The sequence below is a fragment of the Protopterus annectens genome, chromosome 4.part1, assembly GCF_019279795.1.
Source record: "Protopterus annectens isolate FY-2018-M chromosome 4.part1, PAN1.0, whole genome shotgun sequence".
Taxonomy (NCBI): domain Eukaryota; kingdom Metazoa; phylum Chordata; order Ceratodontiformes; family Protopteridae; genus Protopterus; species Protopterus annectens.
Window position 1 is genome coordinate 850074975 of NC_056734.1, and position 23914 is coordinate 850098888.

At 40.3% G+C, this 23914-nt stretch overlaps 1 protein-coding gene across 1 annotated transcript in view; it reads left to right on the forward strand.

The window, feature by feature from the left end:
• The window catches only part of CTC1 (CST telomere replication complex component 1), a 1463250-nt gene that overhangs the window by 808476 nt on the left and 630860 nt on the right, over positions 1-23914 (forward strand). The window contains exon 17 of the mRNA XM_044070869.1: positions 3656-3764. Within this exon, the coding sequence (XP_043926804.1) occupies positions 3656-3764 (109 nt within the window). The remainder of the gene's footprint in view (positions 1-3655; positions 3765-23914) is intronic.

Below are 23914 nucleotides of genomic sequence, written 5' to 3' on the forward strand. Positions count from 1 at the left end.
TATTCAAATTTATCCCTACTTAGATGACTGCCTTATTCAGGCAGACAGCCAGGAAAAGCTGCTCAAATACCTAGCCTTTGTAAAGAATCTACTAACCTCCCTAGGGTACATAGTCAATGAAAAGAAATCAAAACAGGTGCCCACCCAAAGGATAATCTTCCTGAGAGCAAGTCTGGACATAGCATCCCAGATGGCATACCTTACACCAGAGAAACAAATTTTTCTGTCAGCCTACTTCTCTCAACTGGCCACCAGACCCAAGCTTTCCGCAAGGAAAATCCTGCAAGCTCTGGGGTTCATGGCATCTTGCATACTCCTCATTCCATATGCCAGATTGCATATAAGGAAACTTCAGTGGTACCTAAAGAGCCTTTGGTGTCAACACTCCCAAGACCTGGAAACTCTTCTACCTATAATTCCTTACCTCAGAAAGAAATTTCTGTAGTGGACAACAGCATGCTCCCACAACAAGGGATTGCCCTTCTCCCCATACCCCGCCACCCACACCCTCACCACAGATGCATCAGACTACGCTTGGGGTGCACACCTGGATGGCAGGTACATACAGGGCCAATGGCGCCCACAACAAATCCCTCTGCACATCACTCCAAAAGAGATGATAGCTGTGCAGCACGCCTTAATAGCTTTCAAACCCTTTCTATCTCCAGGGGTTCTCCTGATCAAAACAGACACCACTGTGATGTGGTACATCAACAAGCATGGAGGAGCTCACTCCTACCCTCTATGCAAGCTGGCCATGACCCTTTGGCTCAAAGCCTCTTCCATGCAAATACACCTGTTAGCACAATACCTACCAGGCTCTTAACTCCCTGGCAGACCAATTAAACAGAAACCTTTTGGATCCACACAAGTGGCAGCTCAACAGAAGTACCTTCTTCCTAATAACTCAGAAATGGGAAACTCCGAAGGTCGACCTCTTTGCCTCCCACACCAACCATCAGCTCAGCAAATTTTGCACCAGGGAGCATCACTGCAATGCTTGGAAAGTGGATGCCCTGTCCTTCCCCTGGGTCAACCTCTCAGTCTATGCCTTTCCTCCCCTAACTCTCAACCCCAGGGTACTGCTCAAAATAAGGGAGGAAAAACCAAGGAACATTCATATAGTTCCAGACTGACCCCAACAGCACTGGTACCCCTTGCTGCACAGTCTGTCCCTACTGCCCCCATGGCATCTTCCTCAGATTCCAAACCGAGAGGGAAGGGGAATTCATGCATCCCCAATTGCAGACACTCAATTTAGCAGCTTCGCTTATTCCATAAACCCGAACCAATCTGCCATCCTCAGTAAACAAGTTCTGGATGTTATCCATGAGGCCAGACGCCCTAGCACCAGAAAGTCTTATGCAGATAAATGGAAAAGGTTCTGCACCTGTATCCAGGCTAAGGGGGCCAATACGGCACAGCCCTCCATCCCTCTCATCCTGGATTACTTAGCTGACCTACTACACAGTGGTCTCTCTTTCTCCTCTTTAAATATTCATGCCACTGCTATTTCTGCTCATTACCCACTGGGCAGCCCCTTTTCTTACACCCTTTGATCAAACAGTTCCTCAGAGAGTTTAGCAACTTGAGGCCCCCCAGAAGGGCACCAACACCAGCTTGGTACCTTAACTTTGTCTTGGAAAAGCTCACCCTGCCTCCTTTCAAACCAGCTTCTTTTGCAGAGCTAAAATTTCTCTCCTGGAAGACTGCCTTCCTTCTGGCCATCACTCCAGCAAGAAGAGTCTCTGAGCTGCAAGCACTCATGGCTGTGGAACCCTTCATCATTTTCCATGCAGACCATGTATCCCTCAGAACTAACCCATCTTTCATGCCCAAGGTGGTGTCCAGTGAGGCTCTCAACCAATCCATTCATTTGCCCACCTTCTTTCCTAGTCCCCAGAACAAGGGAAAAAGGGTTCTTCACTCTCTAGATATGCACAAACAGCTCAAGTACTATCTGATCAGGAATAAACCCTTCAGAAAGTCTGATCAATTATGGTTAGCTTTGCTACAGGGGCAGAAGGCAAAGCCATCTCCAAACAAACCATTTCCAAATGGATAGCACACTGCGTCTATTTCTGCTACAAACAGCATGGTAAGCCTCACCCCAAGGGGGTCAGGACACGCTCCACCAGAGCAGCCTCCACCTCTGCAGTTTTCCTCAGAGGAGACCCCACCAGGGACATCCTGGAGGCTGCCACCTGGACATCTGTTCACACTTTTACCAAGCATTACCACCTGCCTCTCTCCTCCAAATCCAGGACAGGGTTTGCCTCTGCAGTCTTGCAGGGCATCCTAGCCAGCCCCTAGCTTCCTTAACTGCCTCCACCCATTTTGTCTGCTTTGGGAATCTACCCAAATGTGATGACTGCAACAGTGAAACACGAAAGACATAGTACAGTTGTGTACACATCATAAATGTAGATGTTCGAGTGTATTCAGTATTGCAGTCCTGGTTTCCCTCCCTACATCCCCCTTTTTTCTCTTTCTCCTTTTGTTATCATTCTTCCTTGTTGTTCTCCTTTCCTTACAAGGGACATATTGGCATTTATTTTCCACTGGTGGTTTCTTCCACCAGAACCTGGCCACCTACTTTGGGGGCTCCTGACAGATTAGGGCAAGAAAAACTGATGTAATGGCGTCAGCTGCCTTACTTTATACCACTGATGACCTGATGTCAGTCCTCAAGCGACAGCAACCAACACAGAAATACTAAGTCTCTGGTATTCGGGCCGGCCGAGGGCTACCCTGGCATGGATAACCTAAATGAGATGACTGCAACAGTGAATACACTCGAACATCTACATTTATGGTAAGTGTACACAATTGTACTTTCTCTGTCAGGTTGCAAAACATTCCTTACATTTTGGCTATGATATTCTAGAAGCATCAAGCAGGGCAGCTGCCTCAAGGTCTGTTATCCACTGACATGCTTTGTTAAGGGAACATTCCCACCCAGACCATGTTAAGTCTGAGATTCTAGGTACTTCTCTCGACAAGGATTTCTTGTATAGACCCAAAGTTGATTCTATCTTTAGAAAACGTGAGGAGAAGGCTAAATCTATGTAGATTGTCAAGGGCTTTCTGCAAGTTCAGCCACCTAGATTTGGTAGAAACTGTCTCACTAACTCCTGGTCCTTTACTCCCTCCAGGCACAGACAAAGAAGGGAAAAGGTCAGAAGGAATAGAACACCAAGGCAACGTAAAAGATGTCCTTCAGAAACTACTACTAGATCTAGTGAACCCTCATGACTCAGCCGGTCCCCTCCCTGTCCCTCCCCACTCAAGTCCCTTTCCCACCCCACTTGCAAATCTTCAAATCTTTTCAAAGCTGGAAAGAAAATACTCTCTCTTTTTCAACAAATGGATTAAGATTATCCAAGACAAATGGGTGCTAAGAATCATCACAGACTTTCTTTCACCTATCTCCCAAAGCTTGCTAGCATTCCTACTTCCCCTCCAAACCAAGTAAAAGAAACTTTGACCCTAGTTGGTATGCTTTTTAAATAGGCTTTATAGAAAATGTACCCTTCCAAGAAAGGGGAAGGTGATATTACTTTAGACACTTGTTTGTTTCCAGAAAGGAAGGAACTTGGAGAGACATACTAGTCTTAACCAGACTAAACAGATTTCTCTTTATTTCAAAATTTAGAATGCTTGTCTATCAAACGCTGCTGCTTATGCTTTCTGCTCAGGCCTACATGATCATCCTGGATCTAAAATATGCTTACCTTCATATTCCCATTGCATCGTCTTCGCAGGTAACATCTGCATTTCAAAGCCCGGTGGAAATCATTATCAATTCTGTGCTCTGCCTTTAGGGCTTATCTTCTGGGCTCAGAGTGCTCACCAAATGTCTGGCTCCAGTAATAACACACAGCAGGAACAAGGGCATTCAGATATACCCTTACCTGTATGACTGCCCGATCCAAGGAGATTCTGCAGAGGAGTTTCTCTCTGACCTTCAACAAACTGTGAGCATTTTCTCCTCCCTAGGTTATAACCTAAGCTTAAACAAATCCAGTTGTTGTCCTTCCCAAAAGGTAGTCTTGTTGGACACAGATCTTCAAAGTGCTTTTCTTCCAGAGGTAAACATCATCTTCCTAGCAAACTTCTTTAGATCTCTTCTGCCTCTCAGAGAAATTGTAGTAGGGGAGGTACTCAGACTTCTGGGATGCATAGCCTCATGTAGCCTAATGATCCCATTAGCCAGGCTTCACATGAGAAAGGTCCAGTGGTGTTTAAAAAATGTTTAGACTCAACACAGCCAGTCTCTAAAACAAAAAATTCCACTTCTTCACTCGTCTAAAAGAAGGGAACTTCGGTGGTGGACTTCTGCTTGCAATTAAGACCATTCAGGGTCCCTCAACCAAATCAGACCCTGACCACAGATGTCTCAGATCTGGCATGAGGAGCACATTCCAGTGGCCTCCAAGCTCAAGGGAAATGGGAAATAAGTATTCAAAAAAAAATGACATAGTAGGAAGTGCAGTCATTCCTATCCTCTGTGCTGCCTGACCATGTCCTTATGGGAGACAGCTGAAGACTTGGGCCTACACTTCTAGCTCAATACCTGCAGAGGGAAAACTATACGTAGCAGACCACATCAGCAGGTCAGAAGTAAATCCCAATGATTGGACCCTGAAAAAAAATATATTCAATTGTGTATGCCTCTCTTGGTGTTTGCCGGAAATCAATCGGCTCAAAAAAATTCTGCTCAGTGGCCAAACATCCCAAGGCCCGTAGGGCATATATGCCTTTTCCTTTACATTGTCAGGTCTGTTTCTTTATGCATTCCCTCCCATTCCTCTCATCCCCAGGGTATTGCTGAAAGTCGGGGGAAGGGCCACAAGTGATATTAATACTGCCTACACAGCCTGAGCAGGGAGAAACCATGGTTGCTTCCTCAACAGGTGGACCTTCTAATTCAAAACAAGGGTTCCATCATACACCCCAATCTCAGCATCCTGAGGCTGATAGCTTGGTTAATTCACTAACTGCTTACCAATGCCTCTCTTTGGTCAAGGACATGCTAAATATCTTAAAAGAAGGCAGAAAGCCTAATACCAGAAAGTAAGACATTTAAAAATGGAAAAGGTTTTCAGTTTGGTACACCAAAAATAGAGAAGCCGTTGGATAAAGATCGAACCCAAAACAACAAAAAATAAAATAAATCCAAAATCAGATTGACAAACACAGAGCTGAACAATTCAAAATCTTTAATATTGATCCAAAGCAGTTATATAACACTAAAAAGGTAAGAGCTTTCACGGTAACAGACCCGTTTCTTCAGACCTTTTAAAAATGCTAAAAACACTCAGTCAGGTGTTTTTTTTATGAATGATTATTTGAGAGGTGTGTTACTATGTTTCCAGGGCTTTAAACATATGATCTGAGCAAACTAATATTATTGGTTATTATTTGTATTTTAAACCTGAGTGTTTTTAGCTTTTTACAAGGTCTGAAGAAGCAGTTCTATTACTGTGAAAGTGCTTTCCTTTTTTAGTGTTATATAACTACTTTGGATCAATATTAAAGATTTTGAATTGTCCAGTTCTGTTGATCGACCTGATTTTGGATTTTTTTTTTCAGTTTGGTGCCACCAGAAGAATATCGCTTCAGGTTCGGCAGAGGTAAACTGTGTTCTTACCTACCTTTCACATTTATTCAAGTCTGTTCTCTCATACTCATCCATTAAAATTCACTCTTCAGCTTGCCTCCCCCAGCAGCCTACTCTTTTCTCTTAACCCCTTATTAATGAGTTTCTTTAGGGTGTTATTCACCTGAGACCTCCCAGAAGAGTTAATTCTCCTCCTTAGGATTTACTATTAGGCTGGAAAAGCTTGCTCTGCCTCCTTTTGAACATCTTGCTACAGCTGACTTTAAATTGCTGTCCTGGAAAACAGACTTTTTAGAGGCTATCACCTCTGCTTGATGGATTTTAGAACTAAAAGACCTTGTACACAAAATCCTTCCTTATTTTTCACCAGGATAGAGTTTCTCTCAAAACTAATCCCTCTGTCATCCCAAAGGTGGTTTCTAAACAAGTCCATTCATCTCCCTGCTTTCTTCTCTCATCCACAGAATAAGAGGGAATGAATGATGCATTCACTCGATGTGCACAACTTGTATATTATCTGGTCAGGATCAAAGCAGTTAGAAAGTCCAACCAACCTTTTGTAGCATTTGCTAGTAACAAAATATGATAACCTAAGAGCAAACAAAGCATTTCTAAGTGGATCAACAGCTGTATTCCTTTTTGTTATCAACATCATGGAAAGCAAATTGCTGTATATATCAGATTCCACTTCACTATGTCTACTGCTACGACTAAGACATTTCTTAAGAGGGGTCCTCACCAGGCATGTTTTAGAGGCTCCACCATGACAAAAGGACTCACAGCTACCAAGAGGATAGCTGCTTAAGAGAAAAAAGTTTAATTTGGAATTTATCATCACATTTGTTAACAGAGTACGAGAAGCAAGTAGTACAGAAGGGTTTATCTTGTATACCCACCAGACACTCGGACTTTACTGAGGTCATTTTGGACATTAAATTATTTACAAGGAATTTAATGTTGAAACTGTTATATAAGGACAGTATTAGAAGTGATAATCTAGACATTAAAAATGTTTTTAAAAAGCCTGTGTATGTGTGTATCATGCACCCTTAAATTAATGCATTTAAGAAGCTTTGCAATGATGAAATGTATAAAGTTCATAATACTAGAACTAAAAGTAAGACATGTTTTAACTTGACAAAGGAGGAGTTTTTAGCCTTAAAACAATTGTAGGAAAATGATGCTATAGATATAAGGCCAGCAGATAAGGACGGGCCGATAGTACTTTTATATGTGAAATGGTATAATAAAGCAAAGGACAATATGTTGACTGATAATACATTTTATTTGAAAATTAATCATAGGAAAATTGAATCTATGAAGGTTAATATTAAACAAACATTTAGTAAACTTCACACTATGAAGATGATTGATAAAGAATTGTTAGAATATTTTAGTGTAAAAAATCCACTCTTGCCAGTGATAAAGGGTCTACCCAAGATCCACAAAAATGCATTACAACCCCCACTATGCCCTATTGTGGCAGGGCATAATTGGCTCACTGAGCCATTATCTATATATTTAGAAAAGATTGTGAGACCCATAATAAATAAGAGCATGTATATTTTAAAAGATACTGAATATTTCCTTCATGACTTATTTGCCTTTCTAGAACAAAGTAATTTGTCTGAGAATAATGTTATACTTGTTACCATGGACGTCACATCGTTATTTACAGTAATACTAAATGAAGTGGGCGTTGAAAAGGTTAAACAGTTTTTACTTAAGTTCTCAGAGATGGAAGATAAGATCAGTCTTATATGTACTTTATTGAAAAGTGTTTTGGAGAATAATGTTTTTGTGTTTGGTGATTCGATTTACTGGCAGTGTCGTGGTGTAGCTATGGGTACTTCGTGTGCCATTAGGTATGCCAACACTGTCATGGCAATGTGAGAACAAGAGTACTTCTCGGATGGTCCTTTCATTAAGCTTATACCATTCTACAGAAGATTTGTAGATGATTTGTTCTTTCTTTGGGTAGGAACAATGGAACAGCTTCTTGAATTTGAAACATTTTTGAATAGTACCACCACCTATCTACATTTTACTTTAAATGTATCTGAGAAATGTATAACTTTCCTAGATGTTAGTGTGGAAATAGATGAGAATGGTTTTGTATTTACTAAATTGTATAAAAAAAAGTCAAGTTAATCATTTACTGTCCAGGGGTAGTATGCATCCATCCCACTTATTTAGTAAAATAGTTAAAAATCAAATGTTCAGAGCTTCTAGATTAAATGTTTGTGATAGTGACTTTTATGATCAGATTACTGTTACACAACAATAGTTAGAACAAAGAGGTTATGGTGAAGATGAGATTTTTAGGAATATTGAAGAAGTTAAAACCTTAAGGCATAGTAGGGCCAAACCTTATTTTTCTAAGAAAGTGATGGTAAGTACACCGAATGATATGCTGAATCAAAGCAAGTTAAGGGTGCCTTTACATTTTTCTAGTAATGTCTCTACCTATATGAATGTCATAAGAAAACACTGGGGTATATTAACTACAGATAAAGATAAAAAAAATTTAGTAGATCCTACGCCTAGATTTATGTTTAAAAATATTAAATCATTAAAAAGAACATTATGTTATCCCACAAATAGGAATAACTGTAAAACCAAGGCTACTTTACCATGCAGCAATTGTATTGTCTGTCAGTTTATTGATAGTACATCATGCTTTAGACATCCAGACCAGAATAAAATATATTATGTTGATGTCTTTGCAACTTGTAGCACTGAACATGTTGTTTACCTAGCTTACTGTACACAGTGTTCTAAATTTTAAAGAATAAGGGAATACATATATAATGTTAATAGGGGTAACACAGTCAGTGCCTTGGTGAAGCATGTTCTGAATACTAGTTCAGAACACAGATATAAGTTCATGGTTATAGATAGAGTGCAAGAGACTTTAAGAGGGGGTGATATTAGGAACATTACTGAACAGTTTTGGAATCCAAATGGATAATAAGGTTAAGAGGAAACCATGGTCATGGACTTAATGAATTTGTTCCTGTCAAGCCCAAATTCAAGTCTAGGCCTCTTGTTCGGTAATAAAAGTAAAAATATATGCTATAAATGCACTTCTTACATGCTTTATTTGACTATCTAAGCTTTAGATTTTTATGTTGTAGATACATTGGGTACTTTTTATTTTTGTATATCTGAATGATTTTATTATATGTATTATTAGCATGTTTGTTTAAGAGATGAACAGGATTTTTATCCCATGATTAATTAGCAGATGATTAGTATGGTATTTTAATGAGTGTGTTTTAGCTTTAGTGTTAGCATCTGATGAAGCAGCTTGGTCTGTGAAAGCACTTATGCACTTAATAATTTGTTTACTTTGGAGAACCTGACCATCTTTGAGTCCTTTTGTCTATGTGGATTTATCCTTTGGCTGTCTGTTATTTTTGGACATTTTCACCTGGATGGGTTGGTACTTGTGTTCTTTTTACTAATGTTTTAGAGGCTGTCACTTGGATTTCTGTTTCAACCTTCACCGAACATTAGCACCCTTTCTGTTTTCCCAAATCCAGGGCTAGATTTGTTTCTACAGTTTTTCAAGGCATTCTAGCCTCTGCTTAAGTCATTTTTCCTTCCAGTCTCCTCTTTCTCAACTTTGGAAATCCTCCAATCTGGTAATTACTGCAACAGTGAAATACAGTGAACATAGTGCGGTTGTGTATGCTTACCATAAATGTAGATGTATGAGTATCGTAACTGTTGAAGTATGTCTTCCCTCCCTCCCTCTATCATACTGTAAAGTTGGGGCTGGCAACCATTTTCCTGTCCCTTTCCACTGCCCCTCCCTCTCTCCCCTTCTCATTTAGTCTTTATGGTTCCTTCTCTTGCACACTGGGGACTTTTGGGTGCCTTGTGCTCTGGGCCTGGAGCTATTCATAGAGGGGGACTCCTGCTGGGGGGGGGGGACAAGAAAGACCTGTAAGATGGCACTGGCCAAAGACCCTTATACCCAGACATTCTGATATCAGGGTCAGGGCATTCTCCAGCTCAGGATGAGGGGAGTTAAATTTCTGGTACTCTGTGGCTGGCCAAAGGCTACCACAGTGAGAATTACCCATTTGGTAGTCACTGCAACAGTGAAGATGCTTTGCCATCTATATTTATGGTAAGTATACACAGCAGTTCTTTCTTGTGTCGGGTGCTGGGTAACCAGTTGAGTCCTGCATGGGACTGTATTGGGTCCCTTCCTCTTTGGCATTACTACTCCAGTCTTAGAAATTATAAATCAGGATCTCTGGTTAACAAAATGTACAGATGCCTACAAACTGGTCATAACTATCTGCATACCCTTTCAGATGTTTGCATTGTTCAGAAAAGGCTTTCTCTAGTTTGTGCTTGGTCTACACAAAAATGAGCTTACATTGAATGATAAAAACAGTATTTTTTTGTGAGCAGAAATTATTTACAGCATACAGTACAGAAAGGGCTCACCATTACTAAACAAAAAGGTAGTCTGGTACCTGGGCAGTTGGATAGACAATTCCTTTTCCTTTGCTCATCACAAGGGCAAATGTAGTTAGGAAAGCCTTCTACTCAGCACAGCTAATAGCCAAAGTTTTTTTGTCCATATTCATAGAGATCATTATTCCCCTTTATTCAGTACTATCAGCCTCCTTTTATATGCATCTTACTTAACATGTCAAGCTCAAAAAGCTGCAGATTTTCTTAATGCAAAAGATCTCTTGTCTTAAGAACCTTAGATAACTTGATAATCTGGAAACCCTGTCCCTGTAGTTTGTGTCTTTTAGATTTTTGAGGGGAGATCTGTGCCTTGCTTACTGTGACATTAGATATTATATGGTACTTGACCTCCTATATTTCAGTATGTCAACCAGCTCAGCTAATACTAGAACTGAAGATCTAAACCTTCATCAACAAATAAAATGTTGCGGAGAGGGAGTCATTACCCAGCACCACCTCTTCTGTGGAATACATTTCAACTGCAGATTAGAACAGTATGATTCAATTATGTACCAATATCTTCAGATATCTTCCTTCATACTAAACCTAAATGACTGGATGAGTCCTCTCAAGTTAGCCTGGAACTTACTTGCCTCTTCCTCTATGAAAAAGGAGGTAAATTCTGAGGGGGGTAGGTATTGGCAAGAAGTATGTGATTTATTTATTTACTTTTATTTATTTGACATTTGTTTACTGGGAAAGTCTGACAGGGCATGCGCCCATTTTTAGTGGAGACCCGGGGAGAAGAGCTCCAAAGCACCTTAGCAAAGTTACAATTTTACATTGATTACAGATGCTATCATCACAGTGAGTACAAAATTTGGATAAATGAAAAACAAAAATGTAATACACTGTATAAAATGTAGCACAAGCTCTTTTTCAATAGATACAGTTATGGTTTCATGAAAGAGAAAGGGTAGAGTACGAATGGAAATGAAGGAATAATTAGTAGATAAGGTTTACAGATGGAAAAGTTAGAAAAGGGTAAAGTACGAGGGCTAGTATGAAGGGTCACAAGAAATTAACTGTTGCTGTGATTCAGAAAGAAAAAAAAATGGTGAAGTTAGCTGACTCGCAATAAGTTCCAGCTATGAGAGTTGAACAGAGAACTAAGCTGGCATGGGGCATGACAGATCCAGTTGTTGGACAGATGTTCTTTCAGTCGAGATTTGAAGGAAGTGTAAATGAGGTACAAGTGTGATTGATTCAGGAATGGTATTCCAGGTTTTTTGCAAGACGGTGTGAATACAGACTTCATTTCATCTTTGAGGTTTATAAACAGATAGTAGATGCTTGTGAGAGAACCGTAAGTCATGAGATGGAATATAATATTGAAGTAAAGTTGAGGTTGTTTGTGAAAAAAGGTGTTATACACCATTTTGTATATTAACATTAGTTGATGAAAAGTCAGCAAGTTGGGTAGTCTGAGCCAGTTTAAGGCTTTGAGTGCAGAGCAGTGGTGAGTATTAGGGGGCAGCATTGACTGAGTTTTGCTTTTAGAGAAAAGTTGAAGATTAGTTAGGATAGGGGAGGTGTATAGAAGTGACAGCAGAAGATAAGTGGTGGCAAGAGTTACGTTTATTGGAATTTCTGAGGAATTTTTTAACCCTATACAACATGCCCAGTTTTTGATTGGTCTTTTTTATGTTGTTATTCATAAGCAGGTCAAACTTAAGATTGTTGTATATTGTAACACCTAACAGTTTAATGTGAGGTAGAGCATCAATTGTAGATGTTCTTCATCTCACATTGCTGCAGTCCTAACACTTGGGTAGTCCGCTGTCCCTCGGTCGGCCCGAATATCAGAGTATAAGGCTGACGTCGGTCAAGGCGCATTTGACTGACATCAGAACGTCAGGGTACAAATGCGCATGACCGACGTCATATCCTCAGTCTTTTTTGCCGCATGGTCCGATGCAGAAGCAGTGTTGCAAGTGCCGTTCGGCGTTCTGAAATTTTTCGAATTCGGAGTTTCAGACCGAAGTCAGAGTTGGTTAAGTACCCCGTTGGGGAATATTTTGGTTTTTTCTTGCCTCAGTGGTTTACCGGATGTCAGAAAAAGTGAATAACTGTATTTCTTGTGGGAAACAGATACCGCATAGGGATTACCATAATTTGTGTATTCCTTGTTTGGGACCTGAGCACGACGTTGTTGGGTGTCGCTTTTGTGCTAGGTTCAATAAACGCAGTATAAAGCGAAGGTTGGATTGTGCCAGGTTGGTCTTTGGGAAGCGGTGCAATTACAATATGCCGTCGGATGCTCCGACGCCGGCTTCCTCAAAGAAGCGCAAGGACAAGGCAGCTAAACCTAGGTTAGAGGAGTCGTCCGAACCGGACGCCGGTTCTTTAGAGGCGGCAGTGGAACCGGTGGTTCCGACGGAGGCCTCTCTGGAGTCCCAGGGAGAAACTTTGATTTTACAGGATGTGGCCTCCCAGGAGGCAGGTCAGGCTGTAGGGGCTTCTCAGATAACTGTACTCCTCTCCCTTCCTAAGGGGTCTAGGCCCTCTCTTTCTGCTTCCAAGGCTTCTCCTAGAGGCAGGTCTAGTTTAGCTTCTGTGGGTGTCACTCCTAGTTCTTCAGGTTCTGTGCCCAAGAAGCACATGCTTAAAATGGCAGAAGATTTAATTACTTTAATTAGAGGCTCTATGCCCCCTCCTGATAAGAGGCCTAGGATGGAACCAGTGTTGGGGGATTATGAGCAGGCTTCGGATGTGTCTGAGTCTTCGGCTGAAGACTTGCAGGAGTATTCTCATTATTCTGATTCTGATGTGGATGATTCTACTCCTTCTGCTTCTCCTCCTGAGGATTTTTCTTTCAGAGACCCTTCACTCCATGAGAGAGCATTTTAAATGGGAAGGTCAGGACTTCTCTGATTCCAGGAAAAGGCTTAGGGAATTTTTGTTTTACCCCAGCATAGGCCTTTGGCTATACCTCCTGTTCTGAATGTGGTGGAAGATGTGTTTGCAGAGGCTTCTCTTAATCCTGATTCTTTGCCTCCTGCTCCTGTTAAACCAGATAGGTATTACAGGGTGCCTGAAGCTCATAAGTATCTTTTCAAGAGTCCTAGGGCAGACCCAGAAACTGTTAGCCAGGGGCCTAAGGGTGTTAAGGCTTCTGTTGTCAAGAATCCGGTTCCTGCAGATAAAGAGGCCAGGGCCTTGGATAGATGGGGAAAGAAAGTTTATACTTCTTCCACTCTTGCCATGAGAGCTTTGAATTGCCAGTTTCACATGTTGAAATATCAAAATTATCTCCTTTCACAGTTGAAATCTAAGGTTGATGCTCTGGCGGAAGGTATTGATTGTAAAGAGTTGCAAGATTTAGTGCATGTTTCTGAACAGGTGGGTAAGCATTCTTTGCAATGTGGTTTTGATGCTGTACAGGCCTTGTCTAGGGTGGCTGCCACTGGGTCAGTTCTTCGCAGGCATGCCTGGCTGAGGGATCAAAATTTATCTGACCATGTTAAAACTAGGATTTTGGATGCCCCTTTGCAATCTGATGTCTTGTTTGGTTCTCCTGTTGAGGCAGTTTTAAAGAAAATGGAAGACAAGGCTAAGTCTATGCAGACTGTTAAAGATTTTTTGCAGGTTCAGCCTCCTAAGTTTAGTAGAAATTGGCCTACTAAGGGGTGGACGTATCCTTCTTATGATTCCCAGTCTAGGGGTAGATCTAGACGTGGCAGGGGCAGAGGTCAGGGCTCTTTCAGGCCTAGAACAGGGAGTTCTCCTGCACAGTCTTCGGGTGAGGGCAGGGGTCAGTCCTTTCGTAAACAGACCCAATGACCTACCTTTTCAGCTGCCAGAACCTTCTCGCCTGGCAGCACCTTTGGGAGGAAGGTTGGCACTTTTCAAAGAAAATTGGAGTTTGATTACCCAAGACAGATGGGTATTGGATATCATACATCATGGTTACAGGTTTTATTTCCATACCTTGCCTCCTTTCAAAGGCATGCCAGACATTCCTCCTCAACAAAGAATAGAGGCTCACAAGCAAATTTCTCTGTTACTCCAAATAGGGGCCATACAGCCGGTTCCTATGCCAGAAAGAGGCCTAGGATTTTATTCTCGCCTGTTCCTTGTACCAAAAAAGGGGAACACGTGGAGACCAATTTTGGATTTATCTATCCTCAACTCTTATCTGGACATTCCCAAGTTCAAAATGTTGACGTTACAACAGCTTTTACCTCTGCTGGGCAAGGATCACTGGATGGTAACTTTGGATCTCAAGGAGGCTTACCTTCATGTTCCTATCAGGCTAAGTTGCAGGAAGTATCTGCGTGGACTGGGACTTCTCACTATCAGTTCTCTGCATTGCCCTTTGGCTTATCTACTGCCCAGAGTATTTCACGAAAGTTCTGGCTCCAGTGATAGCTTTCTTCAGGCTGAAAGGAATACAAATCTATCCTTATTTGGACGATTGCCTGATTCTGGCTCAAGGAAGGGACGATCTTCTTCGTCATTTGGAATATGTGATAGCAGTGCTAAGATGCCTGGGGTATTCTGTGAACGAAATAAAGTCCAGTCTAGTACCCTCTCAAGACATGTGCTTTCTGGGTGTAAGACTGAATACAGCATCCCAGATGGCCTTTCTAACCCCGGACAAACAAAAGAATCTTTCCCTTTACTTCCATCATCTATCTCTTCAGTCCGGGCTGACTGCAAGGACAGTCCTTCAAGCCTTAGGGTTCATGGCATCTTGTATTCTGGTGCTTCCCAATGCCAAACTGCATATGAGGAAGTTGCAATGGTATCTCAAAAATGTATGGACACAGCACTGCCAGGATCTGGACACTGTCATTCCAGTAATACCTTGCATTCAAAAGGAATTTTTGTGGTGGGCTCAGGAATGTCACCTAAACAAGGGACTCTCTGTGACCCGGCCAGAGGCGAGTCAAATTTTAACGACAGATGCCTCGGACAAAGCTTGGGGAGCTCATCTAAACGGAAAGTGGATACAAGACAAGTGGCCTGTCAGACTACAGCATCTACATATCAACTTGAAGGAGATGTTAGCAGTCCAGTTTGCATTAATAGCTTTCAAGGATTTACTTCTTCCAGGGCAGGTGTTGATTCTAACAGACAACACAACTGTCATGTGGTACATCAACAAGCAAGGGGAACACATTCTTATCCTCTATGCAGGCAAGCAATGATTTTGTGGGAGACTGCTCTCAGTTTACAACTAAGTCTTCAGGCAAGGTTTCTGCCGGAGCACAGAACTCCTTAGCAGATGTGTTAAGCAGACAAATCATGGATCCCCACGAGTGGAAACTGGATCTTCATGTATTTCAGAAATTGACAGTGTCCTGGGGAACTCCAGACATAGATCTGTTCGCTTCTCCACTAAACCACCAGCTGCCAAAGTTTTGCACAAAGAGGTTTCATCCCACAGCTTGGAAAGTGGATGCTCTTTCTTTCAGTTGGAAAGATCTTCATGTGTATGCCTTTCCACCTCTGCCTCTCCTCCCAAAGGTACTTCTGAAGGTCAGACAGGACAAGCCAAGGATGATTTTGATAGCTCCAGATTGGCCTCGACAGCACTGGTACCCATTACTGAGAAGTCTAGTACGGAAGCCTCCATGGCCTTTGCCTTTGATTCCACATCTGTTGTCCCAGGAGGACAGTCATTTGCTCAATGTCAAACTTTACTCTCTTCACCTAACAGCCTGGCATATTCTGTTTTAAACCATAGAGGGTCTCAACTTCCACAACAAGTTTTGAATGTGATTTTGGAAGCTAGAAGGCCTAGTACAAGGAAAGTGTACGCAGATAAATGGAAGAGATTTTTGTTTTGGAGTGCAGCTAAGGATTTGGATGTTTCTGAGCCTGATTTAAGTGTGGCTCTTCAATATCTTACTGAGTTGTTAGATAAAGGTTTGTCCTTCTCTTCTATTAAGATTCATGCTGCAGCAATTTCAGCTCACTACGACTGTGACCCACCATTGTTTTCTCATCCTTTGTTCAAGCAATTTCTTAGAGGGCAAAGAATATAAGACCCCCACGAAGGGCTCCTACTCCTGCTTGGGATCTCAATTTTGTGTTGGAGAAACTCACTCTACAACCTTTTGAGCCTGCAGCTACTGCTGAGTTGAAATATTTGTCATGGAAGACTGCTTTTTGTTGGCCATTACCTCTGCAAGAAGGGTTTCTGAATTGCAGGCCCTTATGGCAGTTGAGCCTTTCTTAATTTTCCATAAGGATAGGGTATCTTTACGTACTAATCCTTCCTTTATGCCTAAAGTGGTTTCTAGTGTGGCTTTAAACCAAACTATTCATTTGCCTACTTTTATGCAAATCCCCAAAATAAAGGGGAAAAGATTTTGCACACTTTAGATGTACACAGGCAGTTGCGATATTATTTGGACAGAACTAAAGGGTTCAGACAATCTCAGCAGTTATTAGTTTCTTTTGCTTTGTGCTCTCAGGGCAAGCCCGTGTCAAAACAAACTATTTCTAAGTGGATTGGATTTTGCATTGCTTTCTGTTATTCCCATCATGGCAAAGAGATTCCAGCTGGGATTAGGCCTCATTCCACTAGGGCTACTGCCACTTCAACAGCTTTTTGAGGGGTGGCAACTAAGGATATTTTGGAGGCAGCCACTTGGAGTTCAGTGCATACCTTCTCTAGGCATTACCACCTTCCATTGTACTCTAAATCCAGGGCTGGTTTTGCCACTGCTGTGTTGCAGGGCATTTTGGCAGCTCCTGCTTCATTATAGTTTAGCCATCCTCCCTTACCTCTGCTTTGGGATTCTACCCAAGTGTTAGGACTGCAGCAATGTGAGATGAAGAACATAGTACAGTTTTGTACCTACCATAAATGTAGATGTTCAAGATCCACATTGCTGCAGTCCAATTTACCCTCCCTCCTTCCCTCTGTAGTTTGAGGTGGTTGTGTGGGTTGGGTTATCCATCTGAGGTATATTGTGTATATTGTATATATTGTATATATTGTACATATTTTTGGTGTTAGGCTGGTTGGTTGTTTAGTTGTTGTCTATGGGTTTTGACCTTTCTTTTTAGGGTCTTCTGACATCTGGGGCAAGAAAAGACTGAGGATATGACGTCGGTCATGCGCATTTGTACCCTGACGTTCTGATGTCAGTCAAATGCGCCTTGACCGACGTCAGCCTTATACTCTGATATTCGAGCCGACCGAGGGACAGCGGACTACCCAAGTGTTAGGACTGCAGCAATGTGGATCTTCGAACATCTACATTTATGGTAGGTACAAAACTGTACTTTTTGTTCAGAGAAGTAATTGTAAAGGTAGTATTGTTAGGGGGAATTGCTTGGGTAGGAATAGCAGAATTTATTTTGAGGGGGGGGGGGAGTAGAACGGTTGTTGGTGAGCCATGCCTCAATGGAATTAAATGCTTCTTGACTTATACTGTGAAGAAGGGTAAGATTGTTCGAGGAGCAGATTAATTTAGAGGTGTTGGTATGTTGAATAAGGGTTGCTTGTTTTGTGGAGGTTGTGACGCTCACCACTGCTGCGAAGATGTGATGTGCACCACTGTGTGTTGTCCCCATGCTAGTCCAGTAATCAAGGAGCCTGAATCTTCACCACTAACACTGGAGAGGGATGTGCACTTGGAATGCAAATGAATATACTCAGTATTTCCAGATGAAGACCTCTCTGCATCAAGTACAGTTTCCCTTAAGAGTACACAGGGAACACACTCAGCACAAGGGCTGGATGTCTGTCTCCCTCCAGATCCCCAATAAGACTCCCCAGTGGTACAGCTGTAGGGTTAGGTCCTCAGCCAAGTCCTTCTCTGTAAACCCAGTGCTTCGTGTCCGTGCCCCAAATAACTGGCGCACACACACCCTGAGAGATTTGATTTTTCATACACACATGCACTTGGGAAAGGCTAGCAGAGATGTACCTGCTGTGCCCCCTTCTGCAGAGAGTACAAGGTAGTTATCCATGCCACCAGACACTTCACAATCAGCTATTCTAAAGCCTTTAACAAAGGGTGTCCAATTATACTGTGTAATATTAATACTAATACAAGTGGTAGTAGTTCACCAAGATGGCTAGGCCTTCTGGAGTGGCCCACACAGTGCCACCAAATATATATAAGTACTCTCAAAGGTTAGATACTCTCTACAAGAACCAGCCATGATACAAGCATTAAATATATGTAATAATAAGTAAAAGTACATGAAAATACTGAATATATATTCACAGTAAACCACAGAGTTCAAATCGCAGAAAATATTGAAAACAACATTGATGGACAAACTCATACAAATAAAGACATACAATGTCTAAATTAAGCTTCACTATATTACTGACTGAATCTAAGAGAATTTACTGTTCCATAATAACTTACTTGGGCAAGGCAAGATGAAATATGTGAGCAGTCTTTCTAGTCGGGCACCAAACAGAATCCTCTATATTCTGAGATTACTCCCTGTAAAATATAATATCCAAGATGACTTGCAGAATGACCTGATCTGGTCACCTGACTCTAGGTTCCCACAACATTTCCTTTTGAAGTTTGAGACAGGACTTTAGCAGACTGATACAATACACATTTAGAGCATTTATGGCAATACCTATGAGCCAGAAACATTTGCAACACCTCCCCTTCTTTACTAAAGCTAACACATAATGGCTGCTCCCAGTCCTACCGTCTCCGGGCCTACTCAGCACTGTTGGGTGCCGTTCAGTGATTTAACAGCTCATTTACATTTCCCTTAAAATAAGCCAGTTAGTTAACCATTGCTATCCCAGTGTCCTGTATTAAAACATACACACTTAATTCAGTTACCGTAATACATGTATAGTTCTCTTCATTTCATCAGGGTACATTGTTAATGCATTTTAGCACAATTAACATAAGAAGAACTCAGTGGGCGACCACGGTGGTACAGCGATTATCATTGTTACCTCACACCAAGAGGTTCTCTGGTTTGATCCTCGGCTGGGGGTGCCTTCTGTACAGAGTCTGCATGTCCTCCCTGTGGTCGCGTGGGTTTCCTCCGGGTGCTCCGGTTTCCTCCCACATCCCATAGACATGCTGTAGGCATGAATGCATGCGTGTGTGTGTGTGTGCGCATTCCATGGAAAGTTGGGTGCCAGGCTGGCAATTTGACACTGTAAAACTCTGCCAGTCATGAGCAGACAGGTTATCCGCTGTGGTGACCCCTAACCGGGAAAAGCCAAAAGAACAAGAACATAAGCAGAATTCACAAGTACATTTTCAGCAAAAGCATCTGTAAAAATCAGCTTAATATACAAATGACATATAATTATTTACAAAATTCCAGCTAGCTGTGCTGGTACATGTCATACATCCACTACCCTACTTCTCCCTGGCATGGCTATCAGTACTTCCTATCGTCACAGAGGTATTGATAAAAATGTTGAAGAAGAGTGGACCCAGAATGGAGCTTTGAGTTACTGCAGTGCATATTGGTAGATAAGGAGAGAAATTGAAATCCCATTTGACTAATTGATATCTGAGAGGTAACTGGTGAACCATTGTAAGGTAGTTTCAGTTAAGCCAAGTAGGGAAGGTTGGGACAAGAGTTTGGGTTACAATACTGTGTCAGAAGCTTTAGATCTAATAATAGAAATAAGACAAAGTTACCTGTATCACGTGCTTTATTTATTATGTCAATGAAGGAAAGAAGAACAGTGGTAGTCCTCTGTGCAGGTCTAAATCCTTGTTGTGTAGAAGAAAGATTATTGTTAAGTAGGTATTGAAGCAATTGCATATGGATATATTTCTCTAGAAGTTTGTACAGAGGAGAAAGAATAGCAAGAGGCCTGTAGTTAGGTATTTCTGTGGAGGTACCACCTTTGTGGAGAGGGAGGATAAAGAAAGTTTTCCACATGGTGGGAACATAGACCTCTTTGATAGATCTATTAATGAGAATAGAAACTAGGCTGTAGAGTCAGCTGCCCGTTTTCGATACTCATTGGGAAGATTATCAGCAGATGGGGAACAAGGTTTGAGTTTGTTTACCAGGGACTTGATAAAGGATGCGTATACTGATTGTAGTGAGAAAGAGCTGAGGCATCTAGTATGAGGATTCGAGAAAGAAGAAGGTGATGTTAGGAAATTGTTAATAATGGAAGCTATGCTGTTAATGAAATAAGAGTTAAACTAAGATGCTGTATCAGAAGAAGTACTGTCACTTGAAGGCTGAGAGGAAGATGGATTTCCAGGGTGTAGAATTTTTTTGTTTGCCAAAATGCTTTTAAATTGGTTTTATGCTGGTCTTGTGGCTTTGTATAAAATTATTTATCTACATTCACTGGTTTCTTTACTAGGTTATGTAGTACTCTAAAGTGTTGCAGATTTGTTAGTGTTTTTTGTTTTGAGTAGCATGCCCAGGCATTATCTCTTTTTCACATAAGGGATTTGGTATTGTTTGAAAGCCAGGGAGAATAGTTTTGACTCTTCTTTCTGGCAGGAGCTAATCTGTTTAAAGTGTTTATGAATGTAGAGTTGAATTTTTCGACTACCTCATCAAAAGATACGTATTTAAGGAAAGACCTATTGATAATATTTAGAATGTGTATAAAGGTCTGCTAATTAAAGTGAGTTAAGTTGCATACTGATAAAACAAAAAATGGTGTGCTGATGCTTAAAAACACCAAAACAATGAACATTTCAGAAAAATAAAATGCTCTAAATCCAGCTATGTTGAGCACTTCATCAAAAAGCAATGACTTACTTAGAACAAGGTAATGAGTCAGTTAAGCTGTTATGTACCCTCCATATTCAAACTAATTAGGCTGTCATTCATAATTGCTTAGTACTGCTTTACTTTCCTTAAAGCATCCTAACACATTGTTGCAAATATAAAAACAACATATATATATATATATATATATATATATATATATATAATGTTATATGTATATATTACATGTTGTGTAGGTAAAAAATATTTATTAAAAACATGTCAATTTATAAAAAGTGTTCTTTAACAGCAAACTAACTAACTATAATTTTTTTATTTATAAAAAAATATTGTAACCTGTTGGATCTCTCTTTTAAAACAGGGAGAATAGAAAGATAATCATTTAAATCAGGGGGAAAATTGGAAGCTAATCTCAGTTGCCACTTTAGCTCTTTTAACCAAGCAATTCTTCCAATCCCCCCCTTATATCCAGTTCTACAGTATCCACAATGCCAAATTTAAACACTGTATACCCCTCAAAAACTATAGTGTGTCTAAAAAGGGCATTTGTCTCTCTTTTATTTTTTATCTCACAAAGATGTTCATAAATCCTGCATTTAAGGGTCCTCTCAGTTTTACCAATGTAAAATCCATTACAGGTGTTCCAAATTGCAATATATACTCTTTTAGTAGTATAACAATTCCCCTTTCTTAAATATACAGTACTACTGACCATGTTACTTAAAATAATGGGTGAAACTTGCAGAATATAACTACATTGGGAACATCGTCCACAAGGTTTAGTGTTTTTTCCAAAGTTATGTCTCCCAATACTCATTTTCTCCAAACCAGTTTTTAAATTAATGCCCACTTTAGTAGAAAACGTAGGTTTTTCACCTACCTTCCTATATATTTCACTATTAGTTTTAAAGATACCCCAGGTCTTATACAGAACATTTTTAAGTCTATTAGAAAGTGGGCAATGTTGAATAATACACGCCTGACTAATATCTGTCAGGTCTGAAGCAGAATGAGTAGTGGAATCCGATTCTTGTTCCAAATTAACTCTGTCAGCTGTCATACTACTCAACCCATTCCCCAAAAGGGGCTTGTATTTCTTTTCCCATTCACCTAATACCTCATTCAAAATAGCTTCCACTAAATTTGAAGGGTATCCTCTTTCTAAAAACATGGTCTTCAGTCTACTAAACCCGTGTGTTAAATCATCTCTCTGATGTCATTCTGGCAATTTTGATAGCCTAACCTTTTACTATACTTCTTTTCTGGCTCTTGGGGTGGTAACTTTGATAGTGCAAATAAGCGTTACAAAAAGTGGGCTTCCAGTGCACATTAGATTTAAAACCTTGATTTGTTTTAGATATCATAACATCAAGGAAATTAATCTCTTGTCCAGTCACTTGGTGTGAACCTTAAAAAGGTGGTAGTGTTGTTCAAATATTCCATGAAATGTAATATATCTGCAGGTTTAGCTCTCCACAAAACAAAATTATCATCCAGGAATCTGTGATATAAAATAATATTTGATTTATATCTACTATTCAAAACATATTGTTTTCCCACCCAAATAAAACAAGGTTGGCATATAAGGGGCACAGGCTGCTCCCATGGCTACGCCACGGATTTGTTGGTAATGCTCACCCTCAAAATGTATATAGTTATTGTCTAACATATGAGCCATAATCTCACAAGTAAGTCAAATCTTATCAGGTTCCATATTGGAGCATGCCTGTAAGACATCCTCAAAAAATTCCATCCCCTCTGCCCTGGGAATGCAAGTAAAAAGATCCTGGACGTCAACAGTTAAAAATATAACATCTTTGGACCAGTAATTCTGTTTAATTTGGCCCAGAAAATACCATGAATCTTTAATTATATGTGGTATACCATCATTTACATGTTTAGTAGTTCTGTCCACAAATACAGGCAAAGTGTGTGTTTTAGATCCACATGCTGTCACAATAGGCCTAAACAGTGGTAAAGCTATATTTTTGTGGGATCCTGGGATGCGAGTTCACAAGGAAATTGTATGTTTTTTGAGTAATTCTTTGGTCCAACAAATATTCCTCAAGGTAACTTGTGAGGGGCTTTACAGGGTTTAAATTTGGTATTGTGGATATTGTAGAATTGGATGTAAGAGGGGGGGATTGGAAGAATTGCTTGGTTAAAAAAGAGCTAATGTGGCAACTGAGATTAGCTTTCAATTTCCCCCCTGGTTTAAATGATTACCTTTCTATTCTCCCTGTTTTAAAAGAGTTCGGTAGTTAAACTATTTTTTTCATAAATAAAAAAATAATATTTAGTTAGTTTGCTGTTAAAGAACATTTTTTTTAGAAATTGACATGTTTTTAATAAATATTTTTTACCTACACAACATGTAATATATACATATAAATTTATTTATATATATATATATATATATATATATATATATATATATATATATATATATATATTTTTTTTTTTTTTTTTTTTTTTTGCATTTGCATTTGCAACTTAATGTGTTAGGGTGCTTTAAGGAAAGTAAAGCAGTACGAAGTAATTATGTATGACAGCCTAATTAGTTTGAATAGGGAGGGTGTATAAGAGCTTAATTGACTCTACTTTGTTCTGAGGAAGTCATTGTTTTTTGGTAAAAGTGCTCAACATTGATGGATTTAGAGCATTTTATTGTTCTGAAATAAAAAAAAAAAACATCTTTTATCCTAAGTCCGAGTGGTGCAGGTTGTTCATTGTTAAGTTGCATACTGACTTTGTATATATGTTGTTGCAAGGGCGAGTGATAAGTCTAGTTGTGCAGATAAGGTGGTGATCACTAATAGAGTCTGGTAGTATTTTGGATTTAATAAAATTACTGGGGTGGGAGACCAAAAGCTAGTCAGTAACTGAGCCATTTTGGTGTGATGACTTGGTATAGGTTTGGTACATTATAAGCTGTGAAAAACCAAAGAGGTTAATGCTGTCAGTAGGAAATTAAGAGTTAAGGTTCAACCAAGGTCACTGTTTCTAGAGAAATATTAGCTGATATCCAGAATAGGATATTTTCAATAGTTGATGGATTGTTATCAGAGGGTATGTACAATGCAGTTATACAGATGCTTTTGTTATTGTTTCGGTTAAGATAGGTGATAATAA